Consider the following 26,373-nt stretch of genomic DNA (forward strand, 5'->3'; position numbering starts at 1 on the left):
ACCACCCTCTCAGAAAAAGAACAGGAAATAACATCACTAACACAGAAAATGACATCACCAATGCAAGGAAACCTGAACACATAAATAGAAAGTGGAACATAACACCAGCACTACTTCACCAGAAGCTCACTGATGATGTTACCTAGTATAGTGATGAAACATCTGAAAGTGAACCTTCCAACTCAGTGAGCAAACTTACATCTAAATGTATAAAGGTAGATAAATCTCCTGCTCCTGACCAGAGGTATCCAAAAACACTGCAAGAGGCTAGAGAAATATTGGCAGGGGCCCTGGTTGATATTTTTTGCGATATCGTTAGCCATGGGTGAGATCATGGAGAACTGGAGGTTAGCGAATGTTTGCCATTATTCAAGAAGAGCTGCAAAGAAAAAACTGGGAACTATAGACCAGTAAGCCTAACGTCTGTGGTGGATAAATTACTTGAGAAGATTCTGAGAGATATGGACGGCACAGTGGCACAGTGGTTAGCACTGCTGCCTCATAGCGCCAGAGACCCGGGTTCAATTCCCGCCTCAGGCGACTGACTGTGTGGAGTTTGCACATTCTCCCCATGTCTGCATGGGTTTCCTCCGGGTGCTCCGGTTTCTTCCCACAACCCAAAAGTGTGCAGGTTAGGTGAATTGGCCATGATAAATTGCCCATAGTACTAGAGGGGAATGGGTCTGGGTGGGTTGCGTTTCGGCAGGTCGGTGTGGACTTTTTGGGCCAAAGGGCCTGTGTCCACAGTGTAAGTAATCTAATGTAATTATATATATATGCATTTGGAAAGACAGGATTTGATTAGGAGCGGTCACCACGGCTTTGTGCATGGGAGATCATGCCTCACAAATTTGTTAGAGTTCTTTGATGAAGCAACCAGGAAGGTTGATGAGGGCAGGATGATTGTTACTGAAATCCATATAAACTAACACTTTGATGAAGTTCCACATGATAGGCTATTCTGGAAGGTTAGATCGCCTGGAATCCAATGGAACTGTCAAATTGGATGCACAATTGGATTGATGGTAGGAGGCAGAGGGTGATAATGGAAGGATGCTTGTCGGACTGGAGGCCTATGTACAGTGGAGTGCCTCAGGGGTTGGTGTTGGGCCCATTGCTGTTTGTTATCAATGTCAAAGATTTGGATGCGAATGTAGAAAGCATGATTAGCAAGTTTGCAGATGACACTAAAATAGCCATTATCGTGGAAAACAAGGAAGGTTATCAAAAATTGCAGCAGGACCTTGATCAGTTGGGGAAGTGGGCCGAGAAATGGCAAATGGAGTTTAATATGGGTAAGTGTGAGGTCTTGTATTTGGGAAAGTCAAATCAAAGCAAAGGTTTCATGGTGAATGGTAGGGCCTTAAGGAGTGTAGTGGAGTTCAGGTACATGGTTCTCTGGAAGCAGAATCGCAGGTAGGCAGGGCAGTGAAGAAAGCTTTTGGCACACTGGCCTTCATCAGTCAGGGCATTGAGTAAAGAACTTTGTAAGTAATGTTGCAGTTGTACAGGACGTTGGTGAGGCCACACTTGGATTATTGTGTTCAGTTTTGGTCACTTTGCTACTGGAAAGATGATATTAAACTGGAAAGAGTGCAGAAGAAATTTACAAGGATGTTGCCAGGACTCAAGGGTCTGAGTTATTGGGAGAGGTTGGACAAGTTAGACTTTATTCTTTAGAGTGCTGGAAACTGAGAGGAGATCTTATAGAAGTGGATAAGATCAAAAGAGGCATGGATAAGGTGAATGAGCTCAGTCTTTTTCCAAGAATTGGGGAATTGAGGAGTAAAGGGCATCAGTTTAAGGTTAGAGAGGAAAGAACCATAGAGACAACGTTTTTGCACAGAGGGTTGTGCACATACAGAATCAGTTGCCAGCAGAAGTGGTTGAGGTAGGTACATTAACAACATTTAAAAGGCATTTGGACAAGTATATGGATAGGAAAGGATTAGAAGAATACGGACCAAGTGCAGAGAAATGGGGTTTAGCGTGGACGGACATTTTGATTGGCATGGACCCAGTTTGGACCAAATGGCCTGTCTCCATGTGGTAGGACTCCATGACTCTATACAAAGAGCAGGCTTTCAGGAGGGCAACTAGCCAGCATTATTCCAATGTCACTGAAGAATGGGCAACATCAGCTGGCCTCTCCAGTGATGTTTACATTCTGAGATTATTTAATAATCTCAAAATAAGGATATTGCATTGATCATAATAGCAATAATGTCATATTTTAATTTCAGCTTAAACAGAGTGAAGCCAATGCTGACACCAAAGAAAAGCTTCCACTTCGATTACGGATCTTTGAAAAGTTCCCGAACAGACCGCAGATGGTGAAGATATCGAAATTGCCATCAGATTTTTCAGTTCCCAGAATAAGGTAAGTGTTGATAATAGTTTAGAAAATGTTTGCCCTGAATCCAAGCCAGAGTAGATTTTAAATTTTGATACCTAGCAATAAGTCTGACATTGTAAAGCAGGCACCTGTTATAAAACCAACCCAATTCTGTGCTTCACTCTTCAATGGGGATATAAAAGCCTTTGAAATGGTGCAGGGTTGTTTGCAATTCTGCAAGGTTTTGATAGTGTAAATAAGAAGAAACTGTTTCTACCACGTATTTTGTATAAATGCTTATCCTGAATTCCATGGTGGATTGATTAGTGAAGATCTTGTATTTATCTGGTAGCGCACAATTTGAATATTTCTGAAAAGTGAGTCACACTGTAAAAGCTTTTTGTCTCATAGAATGGCTAATTTACGCTCACTGGAATCGATATACACTAATATATAAGGATCCATTCTTTACAAACAAAAATAATATCTTCAAGTCTTGCATTTCTTTGGAATTATCCAGGAACTTGGGGAACCTATAGTTATCCATTGCTTTCTCCTTATCAATGTGACATCCAGTCAGAATCCCCTTGCCATCCAATCAGCTCCCTCTTCTTTAGTAGAAATTATGATAATAGTTTGATATTTGAAATTCTTGTGTTTGTCCTGATGAGGGAAAGATGAAAGACTTTGTCAACATCTTTTTTAATGGGAGTATTTTATATTTATGATGCTTATTCTCATTAGTCGACCAATGGATACTGCTTCTATAAATGTACCCCCATCAAAAGCCTACATCATACTAAAGTCTTTATCAGGCTTCCACTCATTCTAATATTTTCAAACAGATTAAAAAGCCCTTCTGTTTCTAAGGTCAGTGAAAATGTGTTTCAATATTAGTTTAAATTTAAGTCAATATAGTTCAAAATTGGGACACAGGAACACAGGACCAAGAGTTGACTATTCAGCCCCTCATGCCTGCTCTCCCATTCCAGATCATGGCTGACCATTCACCTCAGTGCCGTATTTTTACATTATCCCCACTCACCTTGATATCATTAGTAACCAGAAATTTATTGATCTCCGTCTTGAACTTGTTTAATGACTGAGCTTCCACAGCCCTCTGGGTTGGAGAAGTTCGAAGATTTCCTGCTCTCAGAATAAAGAAGTTCTTCCTCATCTCAGTCCTAAATATCTCGCCTATTATTCTGAGCTTGTGACCCCGGTTGTGGACTCCACAACCAAAAGAAATTTGCTTTCTGCATTGACTCTGTCAATCCCTTAAAGAATTTTGTAAGTTTCTATAAGATTGCCTGTCATTCTTCTAAAAACACTCAGTATACACAGGCCAAATCTGCTCAAGATTTCTTCATACAACAGTCCCACCCCCAGGAATAATTCTGGACACATTTTGAATGACAATTATATCTTTCCTTAGGCAAGGGGTCAAAAACTGCACACAGTTCTCCAAGGAGCAGTCCCACTATGTTCTACACAATTAGAATCACTGAATCCCTACAGAGTAGAAGTAGGCCATTCAGCCCAGCAAGTCCGCACTGACCCTTCTGGAGAGCATTCCATCAAGACAGACCCTGTCCCTGTAACCCTGCATTTCCCATGGCTAACCCACCTAGCCTGCACATCGCTGGACAATTTAGCATGACCAATCCACCTAACCTGCACATTTTTGGACTATGAGGAAAACCGAGCACCCAGAGGAAACCCATGCAGGCTCGGGGAGAATGTGCAAACTCCACACAGTCGCCCGAAGGTGGAATCGAACCAGGTCCCTGGCGCTATGAGGCAGCAGTGCTGACCACTGAGCCACCATGCTGCAGAAGTTGTTTGTTCCTGAATTCAAATCCTCTTGTTTGCTGTCTGAATTGCTCTCTTCACCTGTATGCTAGCTTTCAGTGACTGATGATCAAGGACATCCAGATCCCTCATCATTTAACAAATAATTTACACTTCTATCAAATTGATAGCCTAACAAGTACCCAGTTAAAATACAGTTCTGTTTCTGAGTCTACACTATTTGAACTTTTTAAAATGCACGTGATCAGAGCAGGAGTAACAGAGTCCTCTCTGTTATTCAAAAAGATCATGGCTATTCTTCTGCCTCAACACAATTTCCATAAACTTTCATTCCTTAATATCCAAATACCAGTGAATGTCTGTCCTGAATATGCCACAATCACCTGATGAAGGAGCGTCGCTCTGAAAGCTCGTGTGCTTCCAATTAAACCTGTTGGACTATAACCTGGTGTTGTGTGATTTTTAACTGAATATGCTCGATATCAAATGTGTACAGCTGTCTGATGTAGAAAATATCAACGATACATAACTCAGTAAAGTTTGAAGTTTGCATCACATATGGATAAAGTGCTTAAGAAGGCATTCAGCATGTTTGCCTTCATTGCTCAGGCCTTTGAATGTAGGAGTTGGGAGGTTAAGTTGAGATCTACAGGACATTATTGAGGCCTCTTCTGGAGTACCATGTCCAGTTCTGGTCCCCCTAGAGGCTTTAGAAAAGATTTACCAGAATGCTGCTGGGTTTGAAATATAAAGAGAGGTGGGATAGGCTGGAACTTTGTTTGCTAGTGTGTAGGAGGTTGAGAGGAGAGGTTTATAAAATAATGCAGGGTATAAATAAGGTGTCTTTTCCCTAGGGTGGGGGATTTCAAGACTAGGGGACATATTTTTAAGGCAAAAGGAGAAATATTTAAAGAAGACATGAGAGACAATATTTTTACACACAGAGTGGTTCATATGTAGAATGAACTTCCAGAGAAACTGATTAATGCAGTCACAGTATTTAAAAGACATTTAGATCCGTATATGAATAAGAAATGTTTGGAGAGATATGGGCTAAGCGCAGCCAGGTGGGACTAGTTTAGTTTGGGATTATGGTCGGCATAGACTGGTTGGACCGAAGGGTCTGTCTCCGCGCTGTCTGAGTTTATGAGAAAGAGGTGAGTGAGAATTGTTGACTCTACAAAGACAATACATGAGACGGAACAGGAAATAATTTGCGTATCTGTAACTCCCCATCATTAATGGCATCTGTTACTTGACAATGGAGTGTTATTTCTCTTCCTATCTCAATGTTTTTATTTTTAGAGAAAGTTTTATGAAGCAGTTCATTGATCGTCAACAGCAAGACACAAGTTGTTTGCTCCGTAGGTTGCCTTCAGCTTCATCGTCATGTGACCATTCCAAACGGTCTTGTATCGAAGATAACAAGTATATAGATCAGAAGGTAAAACCGGAGCAACGATGCTCGTATAAAAAACAGTTCTGATTTCTGCAAAAATCAATCAGAAGGTGCACACGTTTTATTCCCAGCTTTGGCCTTTTCCTTTAGAACAACGTTGTAACCATTGATTTCCAGAAAATTGCTCAATGCTTTTGAAAATTACATAAGTTTGAAAGGATTTTAACAACCTCAGAATGTCCCAAAACAATTTACGGTATTTTTTTGAAATGTTGGAAATTCAGCAGTTGAGTGGATCACAGTAAGTAGAGGCAGCAGAGTGCTGGTAAGCAGATAATCTGTTTTCTGTGATGTCAGTCGGGAGGTACATAGTGGCCATGAAGCTGGGAAAGAAAATGCCTCTCCACTTTGGTATGGTGACCATGGGATTTTCTTTCTTCATTCAGGGGGATGTGGCCTTTGCTAGCTGGGCCCGCATCTATTTCCTCACCCTAATTGCTCTTGAGAAGGTGGTGGTGAACTGCCTACTTAAACCACTGCTGTCCATTTGGCATGGATACACCTACAATACTGTGGCAAGGTTCATTTTGACTCAGAGGCAGTGAAGGCACAGCGAGATAGTTTCAAGTCAGGACGATGTATCGCTTGCATGGAACTTGCAGGTCGCAGTGTTCCCATGTATCTGCCGTCCTTGTCCTTCCAGGTGGAAGTGGCCATGAATTTAGAAGGTGCTGTCTAACAAGCATTTGTGAATTTCTTCATCTTGTGGATGGTATACATTGCTGCTGCTGAGTATCAGTGATGGAGGGAGTGAATGTTTGTGGATGTGGTGCCCATCAAGTGGGCTGTTCTGGATGGTAACAAGCTACTTGAGAGTGGTTGGAGCTGCATTCAACCAGGCAAATGGGGAGTATTCCATCACACTTCTGACTTGTGCATTATTGATGGTAGACAGGCTCTGGGAAATAAAGAGTTGAGTTACTGGCTGTGGGCTTCTGAGCTTCTGCGCTTCTCTTGTAGCCACAGTACTTCTATGACTAATGCAGTTGAGTTTACCATGGATGGTAATGCTCGCAATATTGATAGTGGATGATTCAGAGATGGTAGTACCATTGAATGACGAGGAACAATGGTTGGACACTCCCATGATGGAGATGGTCATTGCTGACACTTGCGTGAACATTACTCATCAACCCAAGCCTGGAAAACATTACTTGAACATGGACTACTGTACTTCAGAGGACATCAGCTCCCACCATTTAGCACTTCCTGCACTAGAAGTATCAGCATCCTCCTCCCTTTCCTGATGAAGGGCTCCGGCTCAAAACATCGATTTTCCTGCTCCTCGGATGCTGCCTGATCTGCTGTGCTTTTCCAGCAACACACTGTCAACTCTGACCTCCAGCATCTGCAGTCCTCCCTGTCTCCCAGCCTGGTATTATTCTCCAGTCTGTGCACTTGGGCTCCCAAGAAAGGCCTCAATTGTCATAGATCATGTGGCATTAAAATGTGTTCAATATAGAGTGGTGACAGCAAGGGAGCAGTCCATTTGGCCCATCGTCTCTACCAGTTCTCTACGACATCAGTTCAGCTAATTCCACTCTCTTGCCTTGTCACTGTAGTCCTGTAAACATCTTCTTTTCACAAAATTAATCAATGTTTGAAACTGCCTCACACAATCTCAGCCTGTATATTCCTGATTCTAAACTCACACTGGGTCCAGGTAGATTTCCCCATGTTAACTTTGGAGATGAATAGCAAAATAAAAACAATCAGTGGCCACTGATTCTTAACTTTTCTGTCAACTGAAACAGACTTCCTCTCGATACTCTGCCCAGATTATTTTGAACACCTCAGTCTTATCTAACCAATACACTGGAGGACAGTCTAGCCCAGAGTCATTGCATATGATGCCAAGGTTGACAAGAAGCAATGGAAGCCAGGAGCATGGAAACAAAGAGCAGGGTTGGAAAAAACTTGTGACACAGGGTGGAATCTTCTGGGACCACTGGAGCTTTTAGAAGCTTGTGTGTGGTGGGGGTGTGAGGGGAAGATTAATTGTCCGGAGGCAAGAAACCAGTTTCCTGACAGCAGGTTACAATTGTTATTACATTTGTTATCTGCTGCTTGATCCCCTGATTGCCATAATACCATCAGCTCATTAACAGCCGAATCCAAAGGCTTGTTATTATTCTGGACACAGCAGGGGGCTGTTCCCCAGCAGTCATAGTGCCATAGAATCGTAGAGATGTACAGCACGGAAACAGACGATTCATTCCAACCCATCCATGCCAACCAGATATCCCAATCCAATCTAGTCCCACCTGCCAGCACCCAGCCCATATCCCTCCAAACCCTTCCTATTCATATACCCATCCAAATGCCTTTTAAATATTACAATTGTACCAGCCTCCACCACTTCCTCTGGCAGTTCATTCCATGCACGTACCGCCCTCTGTGTGAAAAAGTTGCCCCTTACGTCCCTTTTATATCTTTCCCCTCTCAACCTAAACCTATGCCGTCTAGTTCTGGAATCCCCCAACCTAGGGAAAAGACTTTGTCTATTTAACCTATCCATGTCCCTCATAATTTTGTAAACCTCTATAAGGTCACCCCTCAGCCTCCAACGTTCCAGGGAAAATAGACCCAACCTGTTCAGCCTCTCCCTATAGCTCAAATCTTTTCTGAACCCTTTCAAGTTTCATCACGTCTTTCTGATAGGAAGGAGACCAGAATTGCACCCAATATTCCAACAGTGGCCTAATCGATGTCCTGTACAGCCGCAACATAACCTCCCAACTCCTGTAATCAATACTCTGAGTGATAAAGGAAAGCATACCAAATGTTTTCTTCACCATCCTATCTATCTGCAACTCCACTTTAAAGGAGCTATGAACCTGCACTCCAAGGTCTCTTTGTTCAGCAATACTCCCTAGGGCCTTACTATTAAGTATATGAGTCCTGCTAAGATTTGCTTTCCCAAAATGCAGCACCTCGCATTTATCTGAATTAAACTCCAGCTGCCACGCCTCAGCCCATTGGCCCATCTGATCAAGATCCCGTTGTAATCTGAGATAACCTACTTCGCTGTCCACTACACCTCCAATTTTGGTGTCATCTGCAAACTTACTAACTGTACCTCTTATGCTCACTTCCAAATCATTTATGTAAATGACAAAAAGTAGAGGGCCCAGCACCGATCCTTGTGGCACTCCACTGGTCATAGGCCACCAGTCTGAAAAAAGACCCTCCACCACCACCCTCTGTCTTCTACCCTTGAATCAGTTCTGTATCCAAATTGCTAGTTCTCCCTATATTCCGTGAGATCTAACCTTGCTAACCAGTTTCCCATGGGGAACCTTGTCGAACGCCTTACTGAAATCCATATAGATCACATTTACTGCTCTGCCCTCATCAATTCTCTTTGTTACTTCTTCAAAAAACGCAATCAAGTTTGAGACGTGATTTCCCACGCACAAAGGCATGTTAACTATCCCTAATCAGTCCTTGTCTTTCCAAATACATGTACATCCAGTCCCTCGGGAATCCCTCTCACTACATGTGCACCACCGACATTAGGCTTAGTGGTCTATAGTTCCCTGGCTTGTTCTTACCACCCTTCTTAAACAGTGGCACCACGTTTGCCAACCTCCAGTCTTCCGGCACCTCACCTGTGACAATCAATGATACAAATATCTCAGCAAGAGGCTCAGCGATCACTTCTCTAACTTCCCACAGTACACCTGATCGGGCACTGAGGATTTATCCACCTTTATGCGTTTCAAGACATCCAGCACTTACTCCTTTGTAATATGGGCATTTTGCAAGATGTCACCATCTATTTCCCTACAATCTATATATATATATATCCTTTTCCACAGTTATTACTGATGCAAAATACTCGTTCAGTATCTCCCCCATTTTCTGTGGCTCCACACAAAGGTTGCCTTGCTATTCTTTGAGGGATCCGAATCTCTCCTTAGTTACCCTTTTATCCTTAATGTATTTGTAAAAACCCTCTGGATTCTCCTTCATTCTATTTGCCAAAGCTATCTCATGTCCCCTTTTTGCCCTCCTGATTTCCCTCTAAAGTATACTTCTACTGCCTTTATACTCTTCTAAGGATTCACTCGACTTATTCTGTCTATACCTGACATATGTTTCCTTCTTTTTCTTAACCAAGCCCTCAATTCCTTTAGTCATCCAGTATTCCCTATACCTACCAGCCTTTCCTTTCACCCTAACAGGAATATACTTTCTCTGGATTCTCATTATCTCATTTCTGAAGGCTTCCCATTTTCCAGCCATTCCTTTACCTGCGAACATCGGCTCCCAATCAGCTTTTGAAAGTTCTTGCCTAATGCTGTCAAAATTGGCCTTTCTCCAATTTAGAACTTCAACTTTTAGATCTGGCCTATCCTTTTCCATCACAATTTTAAATCTAACAGAATTATGGTCGCTGGCCCCAAAGTACTCCCCCAATGACACCTCAGTCACCTGCCCTGCCTTATTTCCCAAGAATAGGTCAAGCTTTGCACCTTCTCTAGTAGGTACATCCACAGAATCAGAAGATTTTCTTGTACACACTTAACGCATTCCTCTCCAATTAAACACTTAACACTATGGCAGTCCAGTCAATGTTTAGAAAGTTAAAATCCCCTACCATAGCCACCCTATTATTCTTACAGATGGCTGCGAACTCCTTACAAATTTGTTTCTCAATTTCCCTGAGAGGGTCTATAATACAATCCCAATGAGGTGATCATCCCTTTCTTATTTCTCAGTTCCACTCAAATAACTTCCCTGGATGTATTTCCAGGAATATCCTCCCTCAGCACAGCTGTAATGCTATCCCTTAACAAAAATGCCACTCCCCCGCCTCTCTTGCCTCCCTTTCTATCCTTGCTGTAGCATTTGTATCCTGGAACATTAAGCTGCCAGTCCTGCCCATCCCTGAGCCATGTTTCCATAATTGCTATGATATCCCAGTCCCATGTTCCTAACCATGCCCTGAGTTCATCTACCTTCCCTGTTAGGCCCCTTGCATTGAAATAAATGTTGTTTAATTTATTAGTCCTACCTTGTCCCTTCCTGCCCTGACTGTTTGACTCGCTTCTGTTCTCAACTGTACCAATCTCAGATTGATCTCTTTCCTCACTATCTCCCTGGGTCCACCCTCCATCTCACTAGTTTAAATCTTCCTGAGCAGCTCTAGCAAATCTCTCTGCCAGTATATTAGTTCCCTTCCAATTTAGGTGCAATCTGTCCTGCTTGTATAGGTCACTTCTACCCCAAAACAGCTTCCAATGATCCAAAAATGTGAATCCTTTTCCTATACACCAGCTCCTTAGCCATGCATTAATCTGCTCTATTCTCCTATTCCTGCCCTCACTAGCACCGGGAGTAATCCAGATATTACTACTCTGGAGGACCTCCTTTTTAAACTCCTGCCTAACTCTCTGTAATCTCCCTTCAGAATCTCAACCTTTTCTCTTCCTATGTCTTTGGTTCCAATGTGGATGATGACTTCTTGCATGCCCCTTTCCCCCTTGAGAACATTCTGCACCCTTTCTGAGACATCCTTGATCCTGGCACCAGGGAAGCAACATAACATTCTGATTTTTCGCTGCTGGACACAGAAACGTCTGTCTGTGCCTCGGACTAGAGAGTCCCCTAACACAATCGATCTCTTGGAACCCGACATACCCCTCAATGCATTAGAGCCAGTCTAAATACCAGAAACTTGGCTGTTCGTGCTATGTTTCCCTGTGAATCAATCACCCTCTACATTTTCCAATACAGCATACTTGTTTGAAATGGGGATAGCCACAGAAGACTCCTGCACTAACTGCCTACCTCTCTTACCTTTCCTGGAGTTAACCCATCTATGTGACTCTACCTGTGACTTTCCCCCTTCCTATAACTGCCATCCATCACATACCTCATTACCTCTAATCATCTCTCCAACCGATCCATTTGATCTGATAGGATTCGCAACCAACAGCATTTATGGCAGATATAATCCACAGTGACTCGTAAACTTTCCTTAAACTCCCACATCTAACAAGAAGCGCATATCACTCTACTAAAGGCCATTTTTGTTCCGACATAGTCTACAGACCCAGAAAATACCATCTTATTCCTGTACATAACACTGGTCCAGGTTAAATTAATACTTAAAACTTATATTTTAAGTTTAATGAAGAGACATATCTCAAAAAACATATTATCAAGAAGGCACCCACTTTACTCACTACTGCAGACTTTCTGTAGGCCACACTTAAAACTCTTCATTTACCTGATTCTGTGCTCTGACTTCGCCCAAATAGTTCCTCCAAGATAAGTTGTGAATTACACTGTTTGTTAATTTTCCCCAACGCATCCCCGATACATGAATTCAAACAGTAAAGGCAGTAACTGTGCAGGTACACTATGATGTCAGTTTCTTTCTCTCTCTCTCTCTCTCTCTCTCCTGCACTGACTTCACCATTTGCCTCCTTTGCCTGTTTTTCTCCCTTTTAAAAATGCTGTTGTTTTGACAAAGTTCCAAAACAATGCAACAACATATGAAGCAGTAATTGCTACTTCTGGAATTCAAGGAAATCACCTCCAACACCTAAAATACCTCAAAAAAGGAGTAGCTGTTACAGTCAGAAATTTTTCCCGTCCTCCATCTTGGATTACCCAGAATCCTTTCCAGCCCTCTGAGTGTCAGATACTTAGCTGTTCTTTCCTCTTCTAGCCCTGTGCTGGTGTTCGTTCTGTATGGGACCCCAAGCCCACTCTAGCTTCATGTCTCTGACCTACTGGAGGGTGGGGTGGAAGACCTTAATAGTGCATCTTCTTCACCTCACAACTGTTTCTCCTCAAAAGAGTACGCACAGAGGTTGGGAGAGACAGGCCTGAGGGCTTTTATTTTCAGGAGATGTGGATCCTTCCATATCCGCCACAAATTCACCTGCACCTCCACACACATTATCTATTGCATCCGCTGCACCCGATGTGGCCTCCTCTATATTGGGGAGACAGGCTGCCTACTTGCAGAACGTTTCAGAGAACACCTCTGGGACACCCTGACCAACCAACCCAACCACCTCGTGGCTCAACACTTTAACTCCCCCTCCCACTCCACCAAGGACATGTGGGTCCTTGGGCTCCTCCATCGCCAGACCATAGCAACACGACAGTTGGAGGAAGAGCGCCTCATCTTCCTCCTGGGAACCCTCCAACCTACAAGGGATGAACTTAGATTTCTCCAGTTTCCTCATTTCCCATCCCCCCACCTTGTCTCAGTCGAATCCCTCGAACTCAGCACCGTCTTCCTAACCTGCAATCTTCTTCCTGAACTCTCAGCCCCCACCCCACTCCGGCCTATCACCCTCACCTTGACCTCCTTCCACCTATCACATCTCCATTGCCCCGCCCCCAAGTCCCTCCTCCCTACCTTTTATCTTAGCCTGCTGGACACACTTTCCTCATTCCTGAAGAAGAGCTTATGCCCGAAACTTCGAATTTCCTGTTCCTTGGATGCTGCCTGACCTACTGCGCTTTTCCAGCAACACATTTTCGGCTTTTATTTTCATCTTGGGCTTGGGTTGAAATCTGGGTGCTGCATAAAACAACAGAGAAATGTGTTAGTGTTGTGAGCCACCACCCTTACCCAACGCTTCATTTAGATGCTGGTGCTTGATGTGCAGAGTTCCAGGTTGGAGGCCTTCTCACTGGACTTCTCCCCTCATCACAGGCACAATCGCCTTGCACTCCTACCAGCTCAGCGGCTTGATCCTTGAAGGAAGTGAGGAGCCGTATGTCAGACATCTCTCTCTGGGCACACTTATTGTGCACATTCTCCTACAGAAGGAGAGATGCATTAAGAGACATTCCCAAGGGCACGTAGCATTGTGCCTGTATTGATAGATACAGAGTCTAGATTAGAGTGGTGCTGGAAAAGGACAGCAGTTCAGGCAACAGGAAAATCGATGTTTCGGGCAAAAGCCCTTCATCTTGATAGACACAGATAGAGATAGCTAGTTAGAGCTGTTACTGTTCATGTGCCTTACTACAGGGAAGAATGTGGGGTGGGGCAGTTACATGTTAAATGTTCTGAATGTATGATGGTTCAGTGTTGTCAAAGAGCAATAGCTGATAAAGATCAATAAACCATTCTGTGATATGTCTACCTGAGATACTTGAGCTGTTCATCCCACAGCCATCCTCTTGTTGTTATGCCGTTATCCCCCCAAGACAAGCCTTTGATGAAAGGCTCAAGTATTTGGATGCTCTCCTAGTTGTGTAGAAAGCTCAGTGAGCTAATGGTGTGTGAGCTGTTGTAGCTGCTTTTATGCTATTAGTGTGAAAACTGAAAGATGTGAGAGCCAGTAGTTCTGTGGTACTCCTAGTCCTACATTGGCAGCTGCAATGAAGTGATAGACATTGATTGTACATGATGCGTCTGATAGAATTATCCAGCGGCCAAACCTGTGTCTGACAGATAATCTTCTGCAATGACAACCTAACAATGCAAATGCGCACTCAAAGGGGTATGAAACATGGAGTGGAGGGTGGCATGCATGGGCTGTAAAGTCTATAATTGTGCGAAACAACCCGCCTTTCCCCCAAAATGGAAGTACATCCGACTTTCAGAGTCTCCTCCACAGGAAGTCTCAATAAAAAAAGATTCTACCCAGGTTTAGGTAAATGGTTGTTTATTGTAATGAGCTGATGTCTTTGTGGCATTCTCATCAATTGCAGCAAGATTAAACCACATGAACTCTCTCCTGGATTTTTAGGAAATTCCAGTTTAATTTCCCTCTCGTATTCATGTTTATTCACAGTTGCGAAGATCCGTCTCCAGCATCTGTGCCCGGAATCTTCTTGAAAAGGAAAATGCAGTAAATAAAATCCTCAGGTAAGATCTATTCTGCTGGAAATAATCTAATTAGAGCATGTTTGTATTGCCCTATGTATTATTAAGAATGATAAATGTTTACTTACCTCAGTGTTGCACTTTCTGATGTGACCATTTAATGCTGGAATTGTGGCTGTTTAAATATTTACACTGGGGAAAACACCTTTGGATCATGTCAACATTCCAGCTTCACAGCATCTTAATACCTTGAAACACTCAAAATGCTTTTCAAGAGAGCAGTTTATGCAGTAATTAAAATTGTAAGCACCAATTTTCCTTTAACAGTACCTAATGGTGCAGATTCTTGGTCAGTAAAAGCAACTCACATTTATATAATGTTAAACATTTTCTTGACCTGTTCCACAAGGACTGGTTCTGTACTGGTTGCTTCCATCGCTTTGAACTTTATTTGCACGCAATCTTCCTCTCTGATTGCAAAACTGGTTCTGTGAATAAGTCTGCAAGGAAGCTCATATCAGAAAAAAGAACAAGTTTTCTTAGTGCATGAACTATTGCACAGGATGTTTACCAGTTGTTAACCAGTTATGGTCAAAAGTCAGGCCACCATCGAACAAGCAGAATGAGAGATGCAGAATGACGTCACTGTCAGGTGTGGAAAACTTACATGAATATAATTCATTCAAAGCTGCCCCTTATTAACAGAAACTAGGAATGATTCCATTATAAGGCATGCTATGTTGGAGGTAAACCGGGAACATGAAGTATGAAATGACTATAGCTGCTGAATAAGTGTTTCATCAAATCAGTGAAAACAAAGCATCGTCATCACTTGCATACACAGTAATAAACTGTTCAGGTTTCATTCTAACAAGATTAAGTTTCATTTGAGCTGTTTACTAGGGATTAATATTTTAACATCAGTGTGAAAATCATATTTTGGGAAATGTGTAACTGGTTAATAGTACTCCTATACAGAAACTCAAGGAGATGGTGAGGACTCTAGATGCTGGAGAGTCAGAGTCGAAATGTATGATGCTGGACAAGCGCAGCAGGTCAGGCAGCATCCAAGGAGCAGGAGAAATGACGTTCTGGGCATAAGCCCTTCATCAGGAATGATGCACAGAAACTCATGTCCAATAAAATTCTAGTAGTTAGTATGACACTTTCCACTCCAATGTGCTGTTTATTCAGAGATTTTCCCTTGATATCAGTGCAAAACAACTCACTAAAATTTAAGCACAGTTTCCATTTAGCTTGATCTTTTAGAGTCATAGAGTAATTGAGATGTACAGCGTGGAAACAGACCCTGCGGTCCAACTCGTCCATCCCGACCAGATATCCCAACCCAATCTAGTCCCACTTGCCAGCACCCGGCCCATATCCCTTCAAATCCTTCCTATTCATATAGTCATTCAGATGCCTTTTAAATGTCGCAATTGTACCAGCCTCCACCACTTCCTCTGGCAGCTCATTCCATACACGGAGCACCCTCTGCATGAAAAAGTTGCTCCTTAGGTCTCTTTTATATCTTGCCCCTCTCACCCTAAATTTATGCCTGCTAGTTCTGGACTCCCCCAACCCCAGGGAAAAGACTTTATCTCTTTATCCTATCCATACCCCTCATGATTTTATAGACTTCTATAAGGTCACCCCAAATGGGCCTTACAAACAACGCTGATCATACCCCCAGGGTGAGTTAATTACTGAGAGTTTCTATCAGTTATGGGTCATCAAGTAAGTTCCAATGGCACCGGATCTCTGCGGTTCAGTAATATTCATTGACAGGTTTCAAATGAAATTTTCTTTTGAAGTTGTCAAGAAGCTGACTACTGTACCCCTAACTAAGAAACTATTCTGTACACCTTCTCAAAGTCATTTTCAGCAGTTTAAAATTGGATTATTCTCGGATGCTGGACTGATGCTGAGATTTAAATCCTTCATTTTTGTGATCTCAGGATTTGCTACTGTATTCGTCAAACTTTGCCAAGTTATCAGTCTTAAACATAGCAAGGAATATTTTCTGAAGCAAAATTTCTTGAAGGAAAAATGATCCAATTTTAAAATGCAGTTATACTGGGGACATGGAAGGACATGATTTTGATGATGTGTAAATGAGTATGAGCACTAGATTATATGGAAAAATCATAATTGATAAAACCAATGCAAGTTGCACCCAAATCAGAATCCAAAATGGATTATTCTGATCCAGTGTTAGCAAGAGAATGCAATTGAGAACTCATTGAGAATATATTTGTGTCCATTTCCTTTGGTTTCCACAGGGCCTGTACTCGGCAGCGAATGTTGAGTGGATCCTTTGAAGGACAGCCTGCAAAAGAGCGCTCTATTCTAAGCGTCCAGCACCATATCCGTCAGGAACGCAGGTAACAGCATGGATGTCCTGAAAGCTGAAGTTAAAATGCGTGAGAAGTAAGTTCAGTAAAACTTCAGGGAGATTTTGATTGACCTGTAGTTGGTTGGATGTCAGAGATGGCAAATTCATCATAGATACCATGCTTATCAGTTGAAATCACTAAAGCCTCTGTGGATTGCATGGTGGATCGATGTAACTTGTAGGCATCTACTTGAATCACACATAAATTCAGCAGGCAAACCAGGAAAATCTTCTTTTGTCAGACAGAGGTGAGAATGCGGAACTTACTGCCACACATTGAGTGATTGAGGCAAATTGCGTACCTGCATTGAAAGGGAAGCTAGTAACAGCATGAGGGAGAAAGGGATAAAAGGATAATTAATAGGATGAATTAAAAACAGGTGGAAAGAGGTTGATGTGGAGCAGAAACACCAGCATAGATGGGTTATACTTATTATTATTAGTCATTCATCAGACACAAGTGTCACTGTCTGGAGCAGCATTTATTGTCTATATCTCATTGTCCTTAAGAAGGTGGTAGTGAGCTGCCTTCTTGAATTGCTGGTGTCCATGTGTCATAGGGAGACACATAATGCTGTTAGGGAGGAGGTTTCAGGATTTTGATCCAGCGACACTGAAGAGATGGCAACGTATTTCCAAGTGGGAATAGTGAGAAGCTTGGAGGGGAAATTGCAGGTGGATGTGTACCCATTTATCTGCTGCCTGTCTTTCTACATGGGAGCATTTGTGAAATTCTGCTGTGGATCTTGCAGGTAGTACACACTGCTGCTACTGAGCATTGGAGGTAAAGGGGGTGGATTGGTGCCAATGAAGTGGGCTGGATGATGCTAAGCTTCTTGAGTGTTGTTGCAGCTACACCCACCCAGGCAAGTGAGGAGTATTCTATCATCTTCCTGCCCCGTGCCTTGTAGATGATGAGAAGGCTTTGGGGTATCAGGAAGTGACGCAACATTAATAATCTCTGACCCACTGTTGTAGTCACTGAATTCATATGGCTTGTTCAGTCTATTTCTGGTCAATAGCAACCTCCAAGATATTGGTCGTGGGAGATCCAGTGATGGTGATCACATCAAGAGACTATAGTTAGATTCTGTATTGTTGGAGATAATTATTGCTTGGCATTTTTTGTGACGCAAGTGTTACTTTCCATTTTGTAGCCCAAGCTTAGATATTGTCCAGGTCTTGCTGTAATTGACATGTACTGCTTCAATATCTGAGGTGTCAGAAATGATGCTGAACATTGTGTGTTCATCAGTGAACATTCCCACTTCTGACCTTATGATGGTGTTATAAACCAGACCAAACTCCCTCAAAACATGTCAAGGAGGCAGCCTAGGTTCTAACTTTTTCATATTTTAAAGGCAAGTGCTAGGTGTTGCCTTCCAGAATGAATTCACTTTGTCAAACTATCAGGCTTGAAGGACATTTTATTCATATGCTTTAATTTAAATACAGATAAAATAAAGATAAAAGAATGGGCTTAACTGTAACTCTATCGAAATACTTAACAAAGTAAATTATTCATTACTGTTCCAATATCGTAACATCCCATTAGCACACCCTTGGGAGAGACAAATCCAGTAAAATAGATTGTCTCACAGGCACTTTACTGATGTTCAATAGTGGACTGATCGGGTGTAATTGATCAGATTGGGTTTGTCCTTTTTGTGTGGAGGACTTATCTGAGCAGTTTTCCACATTGTTGGGTAGATGCTAATGTTGTAGTTGTATTGGAACAGCTTGGATGAAGTGCATCTAGTTCTAGAGCATGTCTTCAATTCTATAGCTGGAATGTTGTCAGGGCCTTTAAAGTTTGCAGCATGCTGTGCCTCCACCTGTTTCTGGATATAACGTGGAGTGAATTGAATCGGCTGTAAGTTGGTATCTGGGATTCTGGGACCTCTGGGTGGAGGATATGTCATCCACTCAGCAGTTCTGGCTGAATGTGGTTGCAAATGCTTAAGTGATACCTTTTGCACTGATGTGCTGGGCTCTTCCATCATTGAGAATAGGGATATTTGTGAAGCCTCCTCCTCCATTGAGTCCTGCCACAACTGAATGTGGCCAGACTGCAGAGCTTCGATCTGATCCATTTATTGTGGAATTGCTTGGCTCTGTCTATTGCTCACTATTTATACTGTCTTGTTTTGTAGCTTCACCACTTTGACAGCTCATTCTTAGGGGTGTCTAGTGCTGCTCCTGGCATGTCCTCCTGCACCCTCCGTTGAAGTAGGGTTGTCCCTGGCTTAAAAAAAAAGAACTGTGGATGCTGGAAATCAGAAACAAAAGCAGAAGTTGCTAGAAAAACTCAGCAGCTCTGGCAGTATCTGTGGAGAGAATGCAGAGCTAATGTTTCAGGACCAGCGATCCTTCACAACTGTTCAGAACCATTCTGAAAAAGAGTCACTAGACCTGAAATGTTAGCTCTGCTTTCTCTCCACAGATACTGTCAGACCTGCTGGGTTTCTCCAGCAATTCCTGATCCCTGGATTGATGGTAATGATGGAGTGGGGAGGTATGTCAAACCATAAGGTGGCAAATTGTATTGGAGCATGATTCTGCAGCAGCTGATGGGCCACCTCCTGGATGCTCAGTCTTGAATTGTTAAATCTGTTTAAATTCTGTCCTATTTAGCACAGTGATTGTGCTATACAACACAATGGAAGGTATTGTCAACATGAAAGCAAGACATTTTCCCCACAAGGACTATGCAGTGGTCATGTTTAGCAATACTGTTATGGACAAATGCACCTGCAGCTGGCAGATTGGAAAGGTTGAGGTCAAGTATGTTTTTCCTTCTTGTTGGTTCCCTCACCACCTGCCGCAGACCCAGTCTGGCAGCTATGGCCTTTAGGATCTGACCAGCTCAACCATAATTATTACTACAAGAGTGGTGGACATTGAATTCCCCATCCCAAAGTATATTCTGTGCCCTTGCCACCATCAGTGCTTCCTCAAAGTGGTGTTCAACATGAAAGCGTACAGATTCTGATATTCATTACTGTGGGAATCAGCAGCAGGTTTCCTTGCCCATGTTTGACTTAATGCGCGAGACCTCAAGATGTCTGGAGTCAATATAGAAGACTCCCAGGACAACTTCCTCCCAACCATATAAAACAGTGCTGCCACCTCTGTTGAGATGGTGATGGCGATGACTGGGACTGGGACTCGTCTGTAAGGTATGATTCCATGAGTATGACTATGTCAAGCCATTACTGGACGGGTCTGCTGGACAGCTCTCCCAATTTTGGCATAGACCCCCAGAAGTCCATGTACATAGATCCCTGAAAGTTGCCACCAAGGTTGATAGGGTTGTTACAAAGGCATACAGTGCGTTAGCTTTTATTGGTGGAGGGACTGAGTTTCCGAGCCACAAGGTCACTCTGCAGCTGTACAAAACTCTGGTGTGGCCACATTTGGAGTATTGCATACAGTTCTGGTCACCGCATTACAGGAAGGATGTGGAAGCTTTGGAAAGGTATCAGAGGAGATGTTCTATGATGTTGCCTGGTATGGAGGGAAGGTCTTATGATGAAAGGCTGAGGGACTTGAGGCGATAGAAGAATGTTGAGAGGTGACTTAATTGAGACATGTATTGTAATCCAAGGGTTAGGTAAATTGAACAGTGGGAGCCTTTTTCCTCGGAGGTGATGGCTGACACGAGAGGACATAGCTTTAAATTGAGAGATGATAGGTATAGAACAGATGTCAGAGGTAATTTCTTTACTCAGAGTAGTAGAGGCATGTAATGCACTGACTGCAACAGTAGTAGACTCATCACGTTTAAGCACATTTAAATGGTCATTGGATAAACATATGGATGAAAATAGAATAGTGTAGGATAGATAGGCTTCAGATTGGTTTCACAGATTGGCACATCATCAAGATCCGAAAGACCTGTACTGCGCTGCAATGTTCTATGTTCTGTGTTAGTAAGGAGGATTTTACAGGGTCGACAGGTCTGTTTTGCCGTTGTATTCACTGTGCTTAGGTCAATGCAAGGTGGTCCACCTGGTTTCATTTCTTTTCTGAGTTTTTTGGAGGGATTGCTACCACTGATTGGTGAGGTCACTTTTAGAAAACTACGTACAATCCTGGTCACCCTTTTATAGAAAGGATATTGTTAAAACTGAGAGGGTACGTAAAGAATTTACAAGGGTGTTGCTGGGACTGGAGGGATAGGGAGTTATTGAGAGAGGCTGGATAAGCTGGGCATTTTTCCCTGGAGCTTCAGAGGCTGAGGGGTAACACTATAGAGGTTTATAAAATCATGAGGGGAATGGATGGGGTAAATAGACAAGGTCTTTTCCCCAGGGTAGGGGAGTCCAACACTAGAGGGCATAGATTAAGATGAGAAGGGAAAGATTTAAAAGAGACCTAAGAGGCAACATTTTCAGGCAGAGGATGGTACATATATGGAATGAGCTGCCAGAGGAAGTGGTGGAGGCTGGTACAATTACAGCATTTAAAAGGCATCTGGATGGGTATATGAATAGGAAGGGTTTAGAGGGATATGGACCAAGTGCTGGCAAATGGGAGCACATCAAATTGGGATGTCTGGTCAGTGCAGACGAGTTAGACTGAAGGGTCTGTTTCCACGTTGTGTGAATGACTTGTCACATCACCTAGAGAGTAGTTTAAAGTCAACCACATCGCTATGGATACAGAATTACATGTTGGCCAGTTCCCTTTCCTGAAGGACATTACTGAACCAGATGGGGTTTCTGCCTATCAACAAGCTCATCATTCGATGATGATGTTCAGTTTCAGGTGTTTATTGAATTGAGATTCTACCAACCCCACCCTGATGGGATTTGAACCCTGGGTCTCTGGATTCATAGTCCAGCAAAATTACTGCTGGGCCACTGGTCTGTAAGTTCCATATAATGTGCAGGCAAAATGTCAATCAGCAAACACAACCAAAATCTACCTCCACTTTCTTCGCATTATCTATTTAGAACCATGAAAACTGGAACGATAGCAAACAATTTAATCTGTAACAAATGGATACTGCTGGTGACATTGACACATTTCGGATTATTTTTGGATTGTACCATTTCATGTATCTCAATCTTTATTGAGATTGGCACTTATGTTAAAATTGCCTTCTTTTTAAATGTGGTTTCTGTGTAAAAACACATGCCCTCCATAATTACTAAATGTCCCCCATTGTTAATTGTATGATTTAAGGTTAAGTATATAATAGGTGGGGATGGCACCTCATTCATTGGATCTTAACATATGCTTGTAAAAAGAGGCACCTATTGATGGAGGGCTGTCAAGTTGGGTGTTATACATTTGTAATGTTTCACTTTGTCAATAAATCTGAAACTTAGCAACGACTGACTTTGATCTCCTTCACAAATTGCTGTCAGAAATTTAACATGCACGAGCTGTTGTAACATCAGGCGTCTGCAAATATCTTTGCATTTTTTTTCATTTTCATGCTTTAATCGCTCACCTTAATTCTGAGTGAAGGAAGCTGATCATTTGAATACAGTGCTTTGATTATCATTCCTGTCATTTCAGGTCCCTCCGACACGGTTCAAGCAGTCAGAGAATCAGCAGAGGGAAATCATTGGAAACACTGACACAAGATGTGAGTGAGAAAATAACCTTGGCGTGTTGCTGGCACTTAACCTCTCCTGCTGCTAGCGTGCTTCCATGACTACCAAAGATATGGCTTGAGTCCAAGACCAGAAAATAAATATTGAGTGTATCAATAACAAGATATTGAATGAGCCAGACTTTACTGTCAAATAACACTGAGGGTAGTGAGTCCCATTTTATATTAATGGTAACAAGTGCTTCAGACAAGGACAGAGGCATCGTTGCACACAGAAATCCAAAAGTTTGCATCCAAAATGTGCTGATTCACCACTGTCTTCACCAAAATGCCATCTTGTTGTCTGCCTCACCAGTGCAATGTATTGAACTGCACAGAATTCCCATACTGATGTTGTAGAAATGGACTGAATTCGCCAGACACAGTTGACCTCTATCTATTTAGTTTAAACATCCTTTTAAATAAAGTGATATATATTGATTACATGTGAATAACCTTACTGGCCCTGAAAAATGCCTGTTACAAGTGTGGAATATCATTTTTCAGCTTTTAATCATTGTTGAAGATTTTAAAAATGTAAAACAAATCTTTAAAATTGTATTTTACTTTTCTGTGTTCCCTTTCTCTATTTTCCATTTGCTCCAATCTTTTTTTCCCTATTTTTATTTCTTCTTGTACCTGGTATGGCATTGAATTAACCCAATCTCATTGACACTTTTGTCTCAGACCTTGTCGAGTTAATTTCACTATTCAACAATCTGGCTGTGGAGATTCACACTTGCTTCCCCTGTCTGCACAATTCCCCTCAATGTTGCAATATTGACTCATGCTTTTCGCAAATTGCTGTGCTATAAAAGTTTAAAACCCTAAAACTGCAAAGGCAGGTTAAGAGTTAACTCAGGTACTGCAGAAGCTAGATATTCAAGCTAAGGAAAATTTGAAGATCAAGGAACACTCGGGCAACATCAATGGAGAGGTGGAATTTATTGTAGGAAAGTGTGTGAGGTCATACACTTTGGTAGGAAGAATCAAATAGAGGTTATTATCTAAATGGGGAGATAAAGGAGCGTAATGCAGGGGTAGCTGGTCTCTCTTGCTCATGAAACACAAAAGGTTAGCATGCAATAGAGTAACTAATTAAGAAGGCAAATGGAATTTTGGCCTTCATTGCTCAGAGGTTAAAGTTTAAAAATAGGGAAGTATTGTTGCAGTTTTGCTAGGCTGAATCCTGGGATGAAGGTGTTGACTAATCAAGAATAGTTAAACAGTTCAGCCTTTTATTCATTCCAATTTTAAAAATGAGGGAGATCTTATTGAAACTGACATAACTCTGAGGGGGCTTGCCAAAGTAGATGTTGAGAAGATGTTTCCACTCATGGGGGAAATCTCAAGCGAGACGACTTAGTTACAGAATAAGGGTTGCTCATTTAAAGCTGAGCTGTGAAGGAATTTCTCCTTCCAGAGGGTAGTGAATATCTGGAATTCTCTGCTGCAGAGAATTTTGGAGGCTAGATCACTGAAAGTACTTAAAGAAGAGTTGGTAGCTATGTGGAGTTGGCCTGTCCAAAGAACTGAGGCCTGGGACAGATCAACTGTGATCTTATTGATCAGTTGGCCAGCCTTCAGAGACCAGATGATCCAATTTCTTCTATCCTTATAAAAGAGTCAGATATAACATTTCTTCAGTTCAATGTTGCAAGAGCTGCTGAGGGTTTTCCACCATTTTCTGTACCTGTATCAAAAGACAGATTCTGCAAGATCCCACTTAAGATCCCAGCAAAATCTGGCCCATTATATTAGATCAATATCTTCTGTATTTAGTTGTGGGTGTCATTGAGCATATACTGCTCTTCCCTGATTACCCTTGAGCTGGTTGTGATGAGCCATCTTCTTGAATAGAAATGAGTGGCTTGCTAGGCCATCTCAGAGAGCAGTTCAGAGACAATCATGTCACTGCAGAAAGAAGTCTTCATTAGCCCATAAAATATAGGAGCAAACAGGTCATCTGGCCCATCAAATCTGCTCCACCTTTCAAAGCGATCATGTTGATATGTCAATCCCCAACTCCACTTTCCTACCTGTTCCCAGTAGTCCTTGATTCCCTAATAGTTGAAAATCTATTTATCTCAGCCTTAAATATAATTCACCAAATTCACTAAAGATCTTTGGACAGCATTTTCCAAAAGCACAACCACTGCCATCTAGAAGGACAAGAGCAGTAGCTACATGGGAACACTACCGGCTAAAAGTTCCTTTCCAAGCCACTCATAATCTTGGCTTGAAAGTGTATTGCCTTTCTTTCAGTGTCACTAGGTCAATCTCTTGGGATTCCCTCCCTAAGGGCATTGTGGGTCTACCTACAGCACATGGACTGCAGCGGTTCAAGAAGGCAGACCACCTCCACTTCAAGGGCAACTAAGAACGGACAATAAATACTGCCCCAATCAACAATTCCATGAGTGAATATAAAAAAGACCCAGTCTCACTACTCCCCTCTGATCGAGAATTCCACTGATTAGCTACCCTCCAAGAGAATAAATGCCTCCTCATCTCTGTCCTATCTGGAAGACGTCTTCCTCTGAGATTTTGTCCTCTAGTTCTAGACTGTCTGACAGGAAACTACTTCTTTGCATCCACCCTATCAAGCCTCTAAGAGTCTTACATGTTTCTGTAACTTCACCTGTCATTCTTCCAAACTCCAATAAGTACAGGACCAAATAACTCAACCTTGCCTCATAAGAAAATTGCTCTAAATCAGTGATCAAGCTAGTGAACCTTCTGTGGATGTCTCTCTTGCCAGTATATTTCTTCTTAGATAAGGGTAGAAAAACTACTCACAGTATTCTCGGTGTGGTCTTACTTGTGACCTATGTAGTTTTAGCAAGCTCTCCCCATTTTTATATTCTATTTCCTTTGAAATAAAAGCCAACATATCTTTGGCCTTCCTAATTACTTGCTGAACTTATACACCAGCATTTCGTGATTTCTACATGAAGTCTCCTAGATCGCTCTGTGTTACAGCTTTCTGCAGTCTTTCTCCATTTAAGTAATATTCAGCTTCTCTACACATCCTGCCAAAGTACATAATCTCACATTTCCCCAATTGTATTTCATCTGCCATGCCTTTGCCATTCATTTAGTCTGTTTATATCTCTGCGTAAAATTTTTGTATCATCTGTGAATTTAAAGTCACTTTTTGCAATGGTGAAATTTTTGTACAGGTTATTAGTCCAAGTCTCTCGCTAATTAATTTTAGGCCCAATGCCTGTGGATCTACAATTGTAAGTTAATATCCACAATGTAAATTCTGTTTCCAGTTACTCTCAGAAACCTGGTTTCTTATGTGTTGGACCATTGTTAATATGTTTCTCCCAATACACAAAAAAAAATTTTGTTTAACCTTATTTAGCATTCCAGCACAGTACGCTATCGAAATGCTCAAAGGGAAGACAGTGAAATAAAGATGATTCAGGAAAAAAAGGAACAAGCTGAAATGAAACGGTAACTTTGCTGCTGTCCCCAAACATTTTAATTCTGTTTTATCTTTTGAGAAGCATTTTTACAACATCTTAATTTAAAAATTTCCCATCCCACTTCTCTCTTCAGCAAGGTTCAAGAAGAGGAGTTACGTGAAAATCATCCTTATTTTGACAAGCCTCTCTTTATAGTTGGCCGCGAGCACAAATTTAGAACGTTCTGCCGCCTGGTCGTGAGGGCTCGATTCAATGCGTAAGTCTCTCTCTACAGATGAAAACGTTTTCTACTCCACTTAGGTTCCTGAATCCAGAATCTGCTTCAGAAATTGGTAAGTTCAGTGATACTTAATACATAAACAAAGCCAGCAACTTGCACCACGAAAAAATATGCTGATTGGGAATCATTACAAGTTGCTGGACGATTTCTCCACACTGTCAGCCGCACACAAAACAGTGGCTCATTCTCATCCTCCCCCATGTGCTCCAGGAAATTTCTGTATTTGTATATGAATTACACAGTAAAC

The 26,373-nt window shown here is 42.1% G+C and overlaps 1 protein-coding gene across 3 annotated transcripts in view; it reads left to right on the forward strand.

Moving 5' to 3' along the window:
• The window catches only part of nalcn (sodium leak channel, non-selective), a 296,823-nt gene that overhangs the window by 187,145 nt on the left and 83,305 nt on the right, over window positions 1–26,373 (forward strand). For all 3 annotated transcript variants that reach the window (XM_060826499.1, XM_060826500.1, XM_060826501.1), the window contains 7 exons: window positions 2,244–2,380; window positions 5,453–5,591; window positions 14,381–14,454; window positions 16,695–16,796; window positions 22,337–22,406; window positions 25,783–25,874; window positions 25,980–26,102. In XM_060826499.1, the coding sequence (XP_060682482.1) occupies window positions 2,244–2,380; window positions 5,453–5,591; window positions 14,381–14,454; window positions 16,695–16,796; window positions 22,337–22,406; window positions 25,783–25,874; window positions 25,980–26,102 (737 nt within the window). The remainder of the gene's footprint in view (window positions 1–2,243; window positions 2,381–5,452; window positions 5,592–14,380; window positions 14,455–16,694; window positions 16,797–22,336; window positions 22,407–25,782; window positions 25,875–25,979; window positions 26,103–26,373) is intronic.

This window comes from Hemiscyllium ocellatum, chromosome 6 (genome assembly GCF_020745735.1).
Source record: "Hemiscyllium ocellatum isolate sHemOce1 chromosome 6, sHemOce1.pat.X.cur, whole genome shotgun sequence".
In the NCBI taxonomy this organism is placed as follows: Eukaryota; Metazoa; Chordata; class Chondrichthyes; order Orectolobiformes; family Hemiscylliidae; genus Hemiscyllium; species Hemiscyllium ocellatum.